This window comes from Lontra canadensis, unplaced genomic scaffold, assembly GCF_010015895.1.
Source record: "Lontra canadensis isolate GAN:19392208 unplaced genomic scaffold, GSC_riverotter_1.0 scaffold22, whole genome shotgun sequence".
Classification (NCBI taxonomy): Eukaryota; Metazoa; Chordata; class Mammalia; order Carnivora; family Mustelidae; genus Lontra; species Lontra canadensis.
Genome location: NW_022631016.1, coordinates 10,724,598 through 10,739,655, shown reverse-complemented (window position 1 = coordinate 10,739,655; position 15,058 = coordinate 10,724,598). Strand labels below are relative to the sequence as shown.

At 40.1% G+C, this 15,058-nt stretch overlaps 1 protein-coding gene across 1 annotated transcript in view; it reads left to right on the top strand.

The window, feature by feature from the left end:
• The window catches only part of DNAH5 (dynein axonemal heavy chain 5), a 224,312-nt gene that overhangs the window by 146,290 nt on the left and 62,964 nt on the right, over window positions 1–15,058 (top strand). Inside the window, exons 56-58 of the mRNA XM_032861880.1 lie at window positions 7,126–7,357; window positions 8,495–8,609; window positions 8,860–9,036. Coding sequence (XP_032717771.1) covers window positions 7,126–7,357; window positions 8,495–8,609; window positions 8,860–9,036 — 524 coding nt within the window. The remainder of the gene's footprint in view (window positions 1–7,125; window positions 7,358–8,494; window positions 8,610–8,859; window positions 9,037–15,058) is intronic.

The following is a 15,058-nucleotide window of genomic DNA, read 5'->3' as shown; positions in this document are numbered from 1 at the left end:
TGAATGATATACAAAATAGTATACATAATTAAAATACACAACTTGATCAGTTTTGAAGTAAGTGTGTACCCATGGGGCCCTTGTTGTACTCTATGCCATAAACATATCCATCACCTCCAAAAGTTTCCTCCTGATTTCTTCAATTATTATTGTTATTATTTTGTGATAAGAACACAGCCTAAGATCTCTTATAGCTAATTTTAAGTTTACAAACAGTATTGTTAGCTATAGACATCTTGCTTTACACTAGACCTCTAGAACTTACTCATTTCGTATAACTGAAACATTGTATTTTTGACTTTTTGACTGGGAGGAGAGGGGAGTGGTACCTCCTCCCCTTACCCATGGCAGTCAGAGGTCTACTTTCTGTTTCTATGAGTCTGACAATTTCAGATTTCTCCTATAAGTTGTATCGTGTAGTATTTGCCCTTCTGTGTCTTGCTTACTTCACTTTGCATAATGCCTTCCAAGTTTATCCTTGTTGTTGTAAATGGCAGGATTTCCTTCTTTTTTTTAAAGCCAAATAATATTCCATTGCATGTATATCCAATTGTATATCAACAAACATTTAGGTTGTTCCCACATCTTGGCAACTGTAAATAATGCTGCAGTGAACGGGAGAGTGCAGACATCTGTTTGAGATAGTGATATTATTTCCTTTGGATATATGCCTGGAAGTGAGATTGTTGGATCCTATGGTAATTTTTTTTTTTTTTAAGATTTTATTTAATTGTTTGGAGTGGGGAAGGGGGAGAGAGAGAGTGTGTGAACATGCATGGGAGCAGGGAGTGGGGCAGAGACAGAGGGAGAGGGAGGGAGAATTTGGAGCAGACTCCATGCTGAGCACAGAGCCCCACACAGGGCTTGATCCCACAACTGTGAGATCATGACCTGAGCCCAAATCAGGAGTTGGATGCTTAACTGACTGAGTCACCTGGGGCCCAACCTACTTTTTTTTTTTTTTTTTAAGATTTATTTATTTATTTGAGAGAGGGTGGGGAGGAGCAGAGGGAGAGGGAGAGAGAAATTCAAGCAGACTCTGAGCTGAGTGGGGAGCCGATGTAGGGCTCAGTCTCATGACCCTGAGATCACGACCGGAGCCAAAACCAAGTCGGATGCTTAACCGGCTGCACCACCCAGGCGCCCCTCTATTTTTAAGTTTTTGAGGAAGGTCCACACTGTTTTCCATGTGGCTTCACCAGCTTTCGTTCCCACTAATAGTGCACCTGGGTTCCCTTTTCCCCACACCCTTGCCAACGCTTATCTTTTGGGTTTTTTGTTTGTTTTTGATAACATTCATCCTGACTGGTGTGAGATGATATCTCACTGTAATTTTGAGTTGCCGCTCACTGGTAATTATTGATGTTAAGCACTTTTTCCTACCTGTTGGCCATTTGTATGTCTTCTCCGGAAAAATCTCTTCTCCGTTCCTTCGCCCATTTTAATCAGGTTACCTATTTTTTGTTATTGTGTTGTAGGAGTTCTTTATTTTGCATATTAACCCTTTATCAGAGGTATGGTTTGCAAATATTTTCTCTCGTTCCCTAAGTTACTTATTCGTTTGTTAATTGTTTCCTTTGCCATGTAGAAGATTTTTTAGTTTGATGTAGTCCCATTTGTTTTTGTTTCTGTTACCTGTGCTTTGGTGTCCTATCCAAAAGTCATTGCCAAGATCCATGTCAGGGAGTGTTTACCCATTGTGTTTTTTTCTAGGAGTTTTATAGCTTCAGGTCTTATGTTTAGGTCATTAACTGATTTTTGAGTTGACTTTTGTATATGGTGTTGGACAAGAGCCCAATTTCATTCTTTTGTCTATAGATACCCAGGTGCCCCTAGCACCATTTATTTATTTATTTTTTTAAATATTTTATTTATTTATTTGACAGAGAGATCACAGGTAGGCAGAGAGGCAGGCAGAGAGAGAGGAGGAAGCAGACTCCCTGCTGAGCAGAGAGCCTGATGAGATGTGGGGCTGGATCCCAGGATCCTGAGATCATGACCTGAGCTGAAGGCAGAGGCTTTAACCCACTGAGCCACCCAGGCGCCCCCAGCACCGTTTATCAAAGAGACTGTCCTTTCTGCATTGTATGTATTCTTGGCAGCCTGTTTACAAATCAGTTGCCCACATATATATGGGTTTATTTCTGGACTTTCTTCCATTCCATTTGTCTATAGGTCTATTTTTAATGCCAATATCATACTGTTTTGATTAGTAGAACCTTGTAAGATATTTTGAAGTCAGGAAATGTGATGCCTCCAGCTTTGTTCTTGCTCAAAATTGCTTTGGCTATTTGGGGTTTTCTGTTGTTCCATATGAATTTTAGGATTGTTTTCTATATTTCTGTAAAAAATGTCATTGAAATTTTGATAGGGATTGTACTGAATCTGTAGATTGTTTTGGACAGTATGGATATTTAAAAAATTATAATTCTAAATATGTGATATCTTTCCACATGTTTGTGTTTAATCTCTTTCATAAGTATTTTATAGTTCTAGTGTACAGGTCTTTCATCTTCTTTGGTAGAGTTTATTCCTATGTATTTTATTCTTTTTGATGCAATTCTAAACTAGATTGTTTTCTTAATTTCTTGTTTGAATGGTTGTTATTGTATAGAGTATTTTTTCATTTAAAGATGCTAAGGGGGTTTCTGGGTGGCTCAGCCGGTTAAGAGTCTGCCTTTGGCTCAGGTCGTGATCCCAGGCAACTGGGCTTCCTGCTAAGCAGGGAGTCTGCTTCTCACTCTGCCTCTGCCTCGTCCCCATGTCCTCTCACTTGTGCTCTTTCTCACTCTCTCAAATAAATAAAATCTTAAAAAAAATAAAGATGCTCAGAAAGTTAATCCTAGATTTTGTAGTATTTAGTAACTAAAGTGCTGTTGGAAAAAAAAGTAAGGTTTTTATATATGTGAATTTATATGACTAAGTCTCTTAAAGCATTTAAAGATAAATATACTTTGTTTAATGTTATAAAATCATGTCTTTTCCACCACTTAATAATCTCCATTTTGGCACCCTCCCCCCCTTTTTTAAAGCTATATGTGGAGTTGTTTTGAATTAATTATTTCTAAGTGTCTTATCTTCATTCTGGTTGTCCTGTCTTGTATTTCTTCTCCACCCCCCTTCTTTGTCCCTTCCTTGGTTACTTTTATTTTAGTCCTCATTTCTTTTTTTTTTTTTTTTAATATTTTATTTATTTATTTGACAGAGAAATCACAAGTAGGCAGAGAGGCAGGCAGGGGGTGGCAGGAAGCAGGAAGCAGAGAACTGGATATGAGGCTTGATCCCAGGACCCTGAGATCATGACCTGAGCCGAAGGCAGGGGCTTAACCCACTGAGCCACCCAGGTGCCCCATATTTTAGTCTTCATTTCTAAGCTGATTTTGTCTTTTACTTTTTATTTCCTGAGTTCAATTGATTCTTTTTGCATTTCTTCTTGGTACATTATTTTGTCAGTTTCTTTTTAATTTTGAATTTCTTTTTTTTAAGATTTTATTTATTTGTCAGAGAGAGCACAAGCAGGGGGAGAGCAGGCAGACAGAGAAGCAGGCTCCCTGCTGAGCAAGGAGCCTGACGTGGATCTCGATCCTAGGACATTGGGATCATTACCTGAGCCGAAGGAAGACTCTTAATTTTCTGAGCCACCCCAGCATCCGTAATTTTGAATTTCTGATATAAAGCAGTTTCTCCTCTTTCAGAGGCTTGTTTGAGGATATTGGCATCAATTCGTAGTGTTGTATTACATTTTAATTTTCTTTTTGGGGGGGAACTAAAGGGCAGAGGTTTCTATCAGCTGAGGCATTTTGATTCTCCTTTTGTATTTCATTTTTATTAGGTTTTGTCTTTTAATTCCAGCATTGTTAAGATGATAGTCCTGTATTTCTTAATGATATTCTGTGATTCTTTTTTTTTTTTTAAAGATTTTATTTATTCATTTGACAGAGATCACAAGTAGGCAGAGAGGCAGGCAGAGAGAGAGGAGGAAGCAGGCTCCCTGCTGAGCAGAGAGCCCGATGCGGGTCTCCGTCCCAGGACCCTGGGATCATGACCTGAGCCGAAGGCAGAGGCTTTAACCCACTGCACCACCCAGGTGCCCCGATATTCTGTGATTCTAATGTTACTACTAAATCCATGAACTTCATTTAGATTTCTCTAAGGTAAAAGACAATTTTTAATGTTCTTCTAGATTACATTTTAAACCTATCCATTGTTATGAAAATAGGCCATCAATAACACTTATATGGCGTATATTTTTCAAGGTAGGCCATTTAAATTATGTAAATAAAATGGCCCTCTTTGAAGATTATTTCTTGATAAATAATATACAAGATTTTGGTCTTATGAGTTAGCCTCCCCTGCTTCTGCGCCTGCTGGCCACAAGCGAGAGAGCATAAAAGAGGCAAGGACACCTAATATACCCCTCAAAAAGTTAACACCAACCACAATAGTACCCGTGGTTTCCCAGAAAAATTAGCACATTTTATTTATGAAGCACAGTAGTCAATACACATTTTTGAACTTTTAATTGGCTGCAACTAAACATGTTTCCTTAGACTACATAGTTTGGTTCTCTTTAAATTTCTCTTTGAATTTCTGCATCAAGGTGACATGGACTTTGGAGTCCATCACCCTTGGGTTAGAATTGCACATCTGCCATCTGCAAGTAAACTTCTCTAAGCCTCATTATTCTTATCTACAAGAGGTACATATTAAAATTCATCACTTAGGGATGTTGCAAGGATTAACTGATACGGTTCTGTGATTTAGGATTTGCCAAGATTAGACTTGCTTGCCCTCTGACTGTATCGGTTAAGATGTGTTTGGCTCTAAGAGAAAACCAAAAAGTCATTGCTCAAACAAGTCCTTTTTTTTTTTTTTTTTGCCTTCCCCTTTTTCCTGCGACCAAGAGAATGCAGAGCTGTGCAGTCTAGGATGGTGCCTTTGGGGGACTCTTACTCCTTCCACCTCGCTGTCGTCCTCGGGATGTGGCTCTTACTCTTACAGGCACAAGGTGGCTGCCACACCCCCGAGCATCATGTTTGTCAATGCCTTGTGAAGTTCGCCTTTTATTTCAGGACAATGTTCTTCCTCAAGAACTTTTGTCTGAATGTCATTGGCCTGAACTGAGTCACCCCTACTTATAAGAGAGTCCGGGGAATTGAAGGATTTTAGATGGGCAGATTGTTACCCTGAGCAAAAGAGAGATTCTTTTAGTAGCAAAGAGAGAGGATGGCTACTGGAAAGGCAACCAATGTGCCTTTTTCACTTTGTGACTTTAGTTCTTCTAATCTAAATGAAGTAGAAATCCGAGGACATCAAAATTCAGTGATCGAGCCCAGCATTCTCTTCTCTATCCCACTCATATGCTACTTCATTCCCATCAGGTGATAGGAACATATATGACTAAATATAACCCACACCAACCTCAAGCATCAGTCTGAAAGTGGGCCCCGAAAACTGGCATTGCTGCTTTGGTGGTTGGATAATGAAGATGACCTTGGAAGGGTTTTCCAAGGCCTCTTGCTTGAGTCTTAGCAAGTGTGGGCCACTCTAAATGAAAGTCTGAATGTCTGAAATCTGATTCTTTTCGTAACCTTTCTTGCACCAGAGATTGGGGTCTTTGGAAAAATATACTTTATCCACCCTATTTTTATTCTCTTTGACTTTTTAGAGAGATAAAAAGAATACTTGCTATATAAAGAAATAAGTCACCATTCATGATATCCTCTGTTCATATAAAAAGGAAAAAAAATCGTGACATGGTAAATACAAGGGGGATTTCAGGAAGTGGGAACTTTGCTGAGGATACAGCATAATGCCAAGTAAAGCACTTAGTATCATGTGTAGTACGTGGTGAATATTGTAGCTGTTGGACTGAATACCTACAAAAACGTCATCATAAGCAAGGATTGTTCTGATGTTTCCAGTGCCTAGACTTAAACCTCCTGGAATTTAAAATATTCTTTGTAGAGTCTGCTTAACTCATGAGAAAATATGACTTCTGAGTCTTGATTTATTGCCTTTCACTGTATATGGTAAACTATGTTTATAACCAAGCTGGTAGAGGGTACCCATTATTTACATAGATGTAAATACTGCTCCATGATGACTGCATTAATAAATTAATTTAGCAAGTGATTACTGATCATTTTTTATATCTTTGCCAACTCTCACCTGATAGGTTTACTTGATTCCTTCTCTTTCCTTCCCTTTTTATTGGTCATCTTTCTATCTGCAATCCTTATGTACATTATTTAATACTCTAAGTACTTTTCAAGCAAATCCATAGGCAAATTTTTCCAAGCTATGTCAAGATGGTTATAATAATTCTTAACTGTGTCATGCGTAACTTTTGTCAGTTCTTTAGGCTTGAGACCAAGCTTCATACTAGAGTCTCACGTCATGGCCCATCACAGGGTGAGAGGGCAGCAGATGCTGATGTGTACGTGGTGATTGATGAGCTCTGACTTTATGGCCTATTCCTATAATAGGAAATGCTGCCTTAGAATTGGTCCCATGATTGGTGCTGTTGGGAAGATAAAGGTCTCCAATAGGAGGTTTTTACCCAAACAATTTTTTAAAGGGCACTGTACATTAGACTTGACTGCAAGTGGCTAGCTGCCACTTTTGAGAAGAAAATGGCCCAGGCATATAAACATTTAGTGACAAACATTCCACATACCAAATGCAGTCATGGCCTGGGGGAATTAAGGGTATGACAGGTTCTACATTTAAAAATAAATGGGTTTGTTAAATATGAGTACTCAGTGGGCACTGATTTCTGAGTTATTTGTACCCCTTGGCCCTTCTGTATAGAACAGTATAGAATAGTCTGGCTACTGGGCAGAACCCGCAGCCAGTGAGAAGAGACTTCTTTGCATAAGTACCAGAAAACAAAGACTGATGACAGGCTTGAGTGCCCTGATAGTTTTGTATATGGAAGGGAAAATAAAATTGTTGAAGTTGTAGGCCTGGGGTCAAAAATGTCAATAGATACCCACCTAGCTGCAGCTACTAAAATGGTCTGCAGTCCCGAGAAATGTCTAAATCTTTCAAACATAATTAGTTAACTCTTAAAATGGTGATTCATGTTCATATTTCACACGCTGCCATCGTTATTCTTTCTAGTGTCCGAACACTTCCTGTCCTCCTATGACATTGACTGCGGTTCGGAAACCAAGAAGGAAGTGGTCCAGTGCATGGGCTCCTTCCAAGATGGTGTAGCTGAGAAGTGTGTTGACTATTTCCAGAGATTCCGACGCTCTACTCACGTGACTCCCAAGTCGTACCTCTCCTTTATTCAGGGATATAAGTGCACATACAGAGAAAAGCGTGTGGAAGTGCAGACTCTGGCCAATAGGTAAGTGTGAAGGTCAGATACAAGGTGATTTTACAACAGTGCCTCTCGACAGGGGCCACATTTGCTGCTAGTGAGCATTGTGCAATGACTAGAAGCATTTGTGTTTGTTAACAGCTTAGGCGGTAGGGGCTGGGAGGGGTGCTACCGGCATCAAATGAGGGAGGTCAGGGACATTGCTGAACATCCTACGGTACACGGGACAGCCCTCCACGGCAAAGAATCGGCCAACTCCAAATGCCGATTGTGCTGAGGCCGAGACACCCGCTCGTCAGGCCTATTCAAAGGATTATTCCGTGATTGCTAGGAGCTTTATTCTTGCCCAGCGTTTATGTGGCCTACCAGTTTTTGTAATACCGAGTGACATATGGTAGCGCTGCTTCCTGCCTCCCTCCTCTTGTCCTCCTCTCCCCATCCTTTCCGGCGTCTAGGATAGGAGAGTCTGGCTGATGCTGACGTCCACTGCATGTTCACACACTGAATACCCTACTTCACCGAAGCCTGTTCCAGGTCTCACTGCTCTGCCTGCTTTTTTCTGAACACTTCCAGCTTCTTCTGTGTATGGCCAGGACCAGCCAGCACTGCTCCATAAGGGAGCCTGGGTGGGAGACTGGACTGGCGGACTCTGAGAGCTCTGGTCTTTGAGGGACTGTTATCTCAGGTCCAGACAGTGAGCGGTCCCTTCACAGGCTTATTCCGATGACTTCAGATTGGTTTCTTCCTTGACCCCACATCTTTCTTCTTTTCATTTAATTTGTCTTTTTTAAAAAAATATATAAATTATTTATTTTCCTTCTTCTGTGATAGGCCTTCAAGCATTTGAAGTCTATTGCCATTGAATTAAACTTCACTGAGCATGTATCCTTCATGATACAGCTTCTGGACCCATTCTTCATATTCCGCAGGGTTGTATTGAGTTCATGCTCCCACACGCGGTCTATGAAAAACACGCACATGGGCTCAGTCCAGCATCAACCCTGGGTGCATGTTCTTTTTGTCAAGCCCTCTGGGATTTGTTATTTGCAGACACACTCATTCTTCAAATATGACCATTACTCTCCATATTAATGGATCAGTGCTTGGAAAATGTGGCCAAATATCACACATTTTAACATGGCTTGCTTGGATGTTTAATCCTAGAATGAATACTGGATTGGAAAAGCTAAAAGAAGCCTCAGAGTCTGTTGCAGCCCTGAGCAAAGAACTGGAAGTGAAAGAAAAGGAGCTCCAGGTGGCCAATGAGAAAGCTGACACGGTGTGTGGGCCCTCCTGCTTGGACTATACTGCAAGGTGTATTACCAGGTTTACATTCCTGGTAATAAATATTAATGATGTACACATCTTCACTACATTGTATCCATGAAAGGATACATTATTTCCAATAGAATACAGTACTCTTCATTTTCCATGAAATCTAGAAGGGGACAAAATCAACAGATCAAGGGAAAATGTTCAGCTTGACAAGGTATGTTCAACAAGATTTGTTTTGTTTTATATTGAATTAGGTCTTAAAAGCAGTGACAATGAAGGCGCAGGCTGCTGAAAAGGTCAAGGCTGAGGTACAGAAGGTGAAGGACAAAGCCCAGGCCATTGTGGACGGCATCTCTAAAGATAAGGCCATTGCCGAAGAGAAGCTGGAAGCGGCAAAACCAGCTTTAGAAGAAGCAGAAGCAGCCTTGCAGGTAAATCTGTGCTGTGTGGCAGATGTCATGTGTAGTGCCTGGGTGGAGGGACGAGGACGAAGAAAAGATGAGTAACAGCAAAGAAACGCTCAACTGCTTCAGACCTACTGAAACCATTCCAAGGAGTGTTTTCTGCAGGGAGGGGTTATTAGCCCTTTGTAGATTTTTCACTTGCTACTTCCCGTCTCATTTTCTTCACTCATGAATGCTGGGCAGTGTCCTATATTGACGGTCAGGAGTCCGGGTTCTCATTTCTACTCTGTCAACAATAAGGCACACGGTGTCAGGAATGTCCCATGAAATTTCTAAGATAATGTTTCCTTCCTCATTCATTGAGGACACTGGAGCAGGTCTGTGAGATGCAGTGTGTCCTGAGTTTATCTGTGAATTATCCAAATGCGGAACTGCTGATGTAGGGGAGCTCGTGAATGGCGGGTTTTGAACGGCCTCTGACAATTATTCAGTGCAGTTGTGCGGCAAGAACAGAAATGGGGAAATTAGAGAAGGTTGGATTCTGAGAAAATATGATGAATTTGGTGAAATGGGCCACACCTTAAGGGGCTGGTTGAGTGTTGAAGACTCAATGTAAGATTTCTTGGGACTCAACCTAAGATTGCTTTTACTTCAGTCTTAATCCTCTGTGGCCCTCTGTTATTGGTTCCAGGAGACAGCTGGAGAGATGAAGCCTGCTGCTCTGTCCACTGCTAATTCAGGTTCTAGAACCTCAACTGAGCATCCCTCATTACTTGATAATGTAATTTTTTTTTAATTTTATTTTTTATAAACATATATTTTTTTCCCCAGGGGTACAGGTCTGTGAATCGCCAGGTTTACACACTTCACCGCACTCACCATAGCACATACCCTCCCCAATGTCCGTAATAACCCCATCCCCCCTCCTAACCCCCCCTCCCCCCAGCAACCCTCAGTTTGTTTTGTGAGATTAAGAGTCACTTATGGTTTATCTCCCTCCCAATCCCATCTTGCTTCATTTACTCTTCTCCTATCCCCTTAACCCCCATGTTGCATCTCCTGTCCCTCATATCAGGGAGATCATATGATAGTTGTCTTTCTCCGATTGACTTATTTCGCTAAGCATGATACCCTCTAGTTCCATCCACGTCGTCGCAAATGGCAAGATTTCATTTCTTTTGATGGCTGCATAGTATTCCATTGTGTATATATACCACATCTTCTTTATCCATTCGTCTGTTGATGGACATCTAGGTTCTTTCCATAGTTTGGCTATTGTAGACATTGCTGCTATAAACATTTGGGTGCATGTGCCCCTTCAGATCACTACGTTTGTATCTTTAGGGTATATACCCAGCAGTGCAATTGCTGGGTCATAGGGTAGTTCTATTTTCAACTTTTTGAGGAACCTCCATGCTGTTTTCCAGAGTGGTTGCACTGGCTTGCATTCCCACCAACAGTGTAGGAGGGTTCCCCTTTCTCCGCATCCTCGCCAGCATCTGTCATTTCCGGACTTGTTAATTTTAGCCATTCTGACTGGTGTGAGGTGGTATCTCATTGTGGTTTTGATTTGTATTTCCCTGATGCCGAGTGATATGGAGCACTTTTTCATGTGTCTGTTGGCCATCTGGATGTCTTCTTTGCAGAAATGTCTGTTCATGTCTTCTGCCCATTTCTTGATTGGATTATTTGTTCTTTGGGTGTTGAGTTTGCTAAGTTCTTTATAGATTCTGGACACTAGCCCTTTATCTGATATGTCGTTTGCAAATATCTTCTCCCATTCTGTCAGTTGTCTTTTGGTTTTGTTAACTGTTTCCTTTGCTGTGCAAAAGCTTTTGATCTTGATAAAATCCCAATAGTTCATTTTTGCCCTTGCTTCCCTTGCCTTTGGTGATGTTCCTAGGAAGATGTTGTTGCGGCTGAGGTCGAAGAGGTTGCTGCCTGTGTTCTCCTCAAGGATTTTGATGGATTCCTTTCTCACATTGAGGTCCTTCATCCATTTTGAGTCTATTTTCATGTGTGGTGTGAGGAAATGATCCAATTTCATTTTTCTGCATGTGGCTGTCCAATTTTCCCAACACCATTTATTGAAGAGGCTGTCTTTTTTCCATTGGACATTCTTTCCTGCTTTGTCGAAGATTAGTTGACCATAGAGTTGAGGGTCTATTTCTGGGCTCTCTATTCTGTTCCATTGATCTATGTGTCTGTTTTTGTGCCAGTACCATGCTGTCTTGATGATGACAGCTTTGTAGTAGAGCTTGAAGTCCGGAATTGTGATGCCACCAACTCTGGCTTTCTTTTTCCAATATTCCTTTGGCTATTCGCGGTCTTTTCTGGTTCCATATAAATTTTAGGATTATTTGTTCCATTTCTTTGAAAAAAATGGATGGTACTTTGATAGGAATTGCATTAAATGTGTAGATTGCTTTAGGTAGCATAGACATTTTCAGAATATTTATTCTTCCAATCCAGGAGCATGGAACATTTTTCCATTTCTTTGTGTCTTCCTCAGTTTCTTTCATGAGTACTTTATAGTTTTCTGTGTATAGAATCTTAGTCTCTTTGGTTAGGTTTATTCCTAGGTATCTTATAGTTTTGGGTGCAATTGTAAATGGGATTGACTCCTTAATTTCTCTTTCTTCTGTCTTGTTGTTGGTGTAGAGAAATGCAACTGATTTCTGTGCATTGATTTCATATCCTGACACTTTACTGAATTCCTGTACAGTTCTAGCAGTTTTGGAGTGGAGTCTTTTGGCTTTTCCACATATAGTATCATATCATCTGCGAAGAGTGATAGTTTGACTTCTTCTTTGCCGATTTGGATGCCTTTAATTTCTTTTTGTTGTCTGATTGCTGAGGCTAGGACTTCTAGTACTATGTTGAATAGCAGTGGTGATAACAGACATCCCTGCTGTGTTCCTGACCTTAGCGGAAATGCTTTCAGTTTTTCTCCATTGAGAATGATATTTGCGATGGGTTTTTCATAGATGGCTTTGATAATATTGAGGTATGTGCCCTCTATCCCTACACTTTGAAGAGTTTTGATCAGGAAGGGATGCTGTACTTTGTCAAATGCTTTTTCAGCATCTATGGAGAGTATCATATGGTTCTTGTTCTTTCTTTTATTAATGTGTTGTATCACATTGATTGATTTGCAGATGTTGAACCAACCTTGCAGCCCTGGAATAAATCCCACTTGGTCGTGGTGAATAATCCTTTTAATGTACTGTTGAATCCTATTGGCTAGTATTTTGGTGAGAATTTTTGCATCTGTGTTCATCAAGGATATTGGTCTGTAGTTCTCTTTTTTGATGGGATCCTTGTCTGGTTTTGGGATCAAGGTGATGCTGGCCTCATAAAATGAGTTTGGAAGTTTTCCTTCCATTTCTATTTTTTGGAACAGTTTCAGGAGAATAGGAATTAGTTCTTCCTTAAATGTTTGGTAGAATTCCCCCGGGAAGCCGTCTGGCCCTGGGCTTTTGTTTGTTTGGAGATTTTTGATGACTGTTTCAATCTCCTTACTGGTTATGGGTCTGTTCAGGCTTTCTATTTCTTCCTGGTTCAGTTGTGGTAGTTTATATGTCTCTAGGAATGCATCCATTTCTTCCAGATTGTCAAATTTGTTGGCATAGAGTTGCTCATAATATGTTCTTATGATTGTCTGTATTTCTTTGGTGTTAGTTGTGATCTCTCCTCTTTCATTCATGATTTTATTTATTTGGGTCCTTTCTCTTTTCTTTTTGATAAGTCTGGCCAGGGGTTTATCAATCTTATTAATTCTTTCAAAGAACCAGCTCCTAGTTTCGTTGATTTGTTCTATTTTTTTTTGGTTTCTATTTCATTGATTTCTGCTCTGATCTTTATGATTTCTCTTCTCCTGCTGGGTTTAGGGTTTCTTTCTTGTTCTTTCTCCAGCTCCTTTAGGTGTAGGGTTAGGTTGTGTACCTGAGACCTTTCTTGTTTCTTGAGAAAGGCTTGTACTGCTATATATTTTCCTCTCAGGACTGCCTTTGTCGTGTCCCACAGATTTTGAACCGTTGTATTTTCATTGTCATTTGTTTCCATGAATTTTTTCAATTCTTCTTTAATTTCCTGGTTGACCCATTCATTCTTTAGAAGGATGCAGTTTAGTCTCCATGTATTTGGGTTCTTTCCAAATTTCCTCTTGTGATTGAGTTCTAGCTTCAGAGCATTGTGGTCTGAAAATATGCAGGGAATGATCCCAATCTTTTGATACCGGTTGAGACCTGATTTAGGACCCAGGATGTGATCTATTCTGGAGAATGTTCCATGGGCACTAGAGAAGAATGTGTATTCTGTTGCTTTGAGATGAAATGTTCTGAATATATCTGTGATATCCATCTGGTCCAGTGTGTCATTTAAGGCCTTTATTTCCTTGTTGATCTTTTGCTTGGATGATCTGTCCATTTCAGTGAGGGGAGTGTTAAAAGTCCCCTACTATTATTGTATTATTGTTGATGTGTTTCTTTGATTTTGTTATTAATTGGTTTATATAGTTGGCTGCTCCCACGTTAGGGGCATAGATATTTACAATTGTTAGATCTTCTTGTTGGACAGATCCTTTGAGTATGATACAGTGTCCTTCCTCATCTCTTATTATAGTCTTTGGCTTAAAATCTAATTGATCTGATATAAGGATTGCCACCCCTGCTTTCTTCTGATGTCCATTAGCATGGTAAATTCTTTTCCACCCCCTCACTTTAAATCTGGAGGTGTCTTCGGGTTTAAAATGAGTTTCTTGTAGGCAACATATAGATGGGTTTTGTTTTTGTATCCATTCTGATACCCTGTGTCTTTTAATTGGGGCATTTAGCCCATTAACATTCAGGGTAACTATTGAGAGATATGAATTTAGTGCCATTGTATTGCCTGTAAGGTGACTGTTACTGTATATTGTTTCTGTTCCTTTCTGATCTACTAGTTTTAGGGTCTCTCTTTGCTTAGAGGACCCCTTTCAATATTTCCTGTAGAGCTGGCTTGGTGTTTGCAAATTCTTTCAGTTTTTGTTTGTCCTGGAAGCTTTTAATCTCTCCTTCTATTTTCAATGATAGCTTAGCTGGATATAGTATTCTTGGCTGCATGTTTTTCTCATTTAGTACTCTGAATATATCATGCCAGCTCTTTCTGTCCTGCCAGGTCTCTGTGGATAAGTCTGCTGCCAATCTAATATTTTTACCATTGTATGTTACAGACTTCTTCTCCCGGGCTGCTTTCAGGATTTTCTCTTTGTCACGAAGACTTGTAAATTTGACTATTAGGTGACGGGGTGTGGACCTATTCTTGTAGATTTTGAGGGGGGTTCTCTGAACCTCCTGGATTTTGATGCTTGTTCCCTTTGCCATATTGGGGAAATTCTCTCCAATAATTCTCTCCAATATACCTTCTGCTCCCCTCTCTCTTTCTTCTTCTTCTGGAATCCCAATTATTCTAATGTTGTTTCGTCTTATGGTGTCACTTATCTCTCGAATTCTGCCCTCGTGGTCCAGTAGCTGTTTGTCCCTCTTTTGCTCAGCTTCTTTATTCTCTGTCATTTGGTCTTCTCTATCGCTAATTCTTTCTTCTGCCTCATTTATCCTAGCTGTGAGAGCCTCCATTTTTGATTGCACCTCATTAATAGCTTTTTTTATTTCAACTTGATTAGATTTTAGTTCTTTTATTTCTCCAGAAAGGGCTTTTATATCTCCCGAGAGGGTTTCTCTAATATCTTCCATGCCTTTTTCGAGCCTGGCTAGAACCTTGAGAATCGTCATTCTGAACTCTAGATCTGACATATTACCAATGTCTGTATTGATTAGGTCCCTAGCCTTCGGTACTGCCTCTTGTTCTTTTTTTTGTGGTGAATTTTTCCACCTTGTCATTTTGTCCAGATAAGAGTATATGAAGGAACAAGTAAAATACTAAAAGGGTGGAAACAACCTCAGGAAAATATGCTTTAGCCAAATCAGAAGAGATCCCAAATCGTGAGGGGGGCAGGGGAAGGGGATATAAAGAGGTTCAGAAAGAAAAAAAAAAAAGAAACAAATAAAAA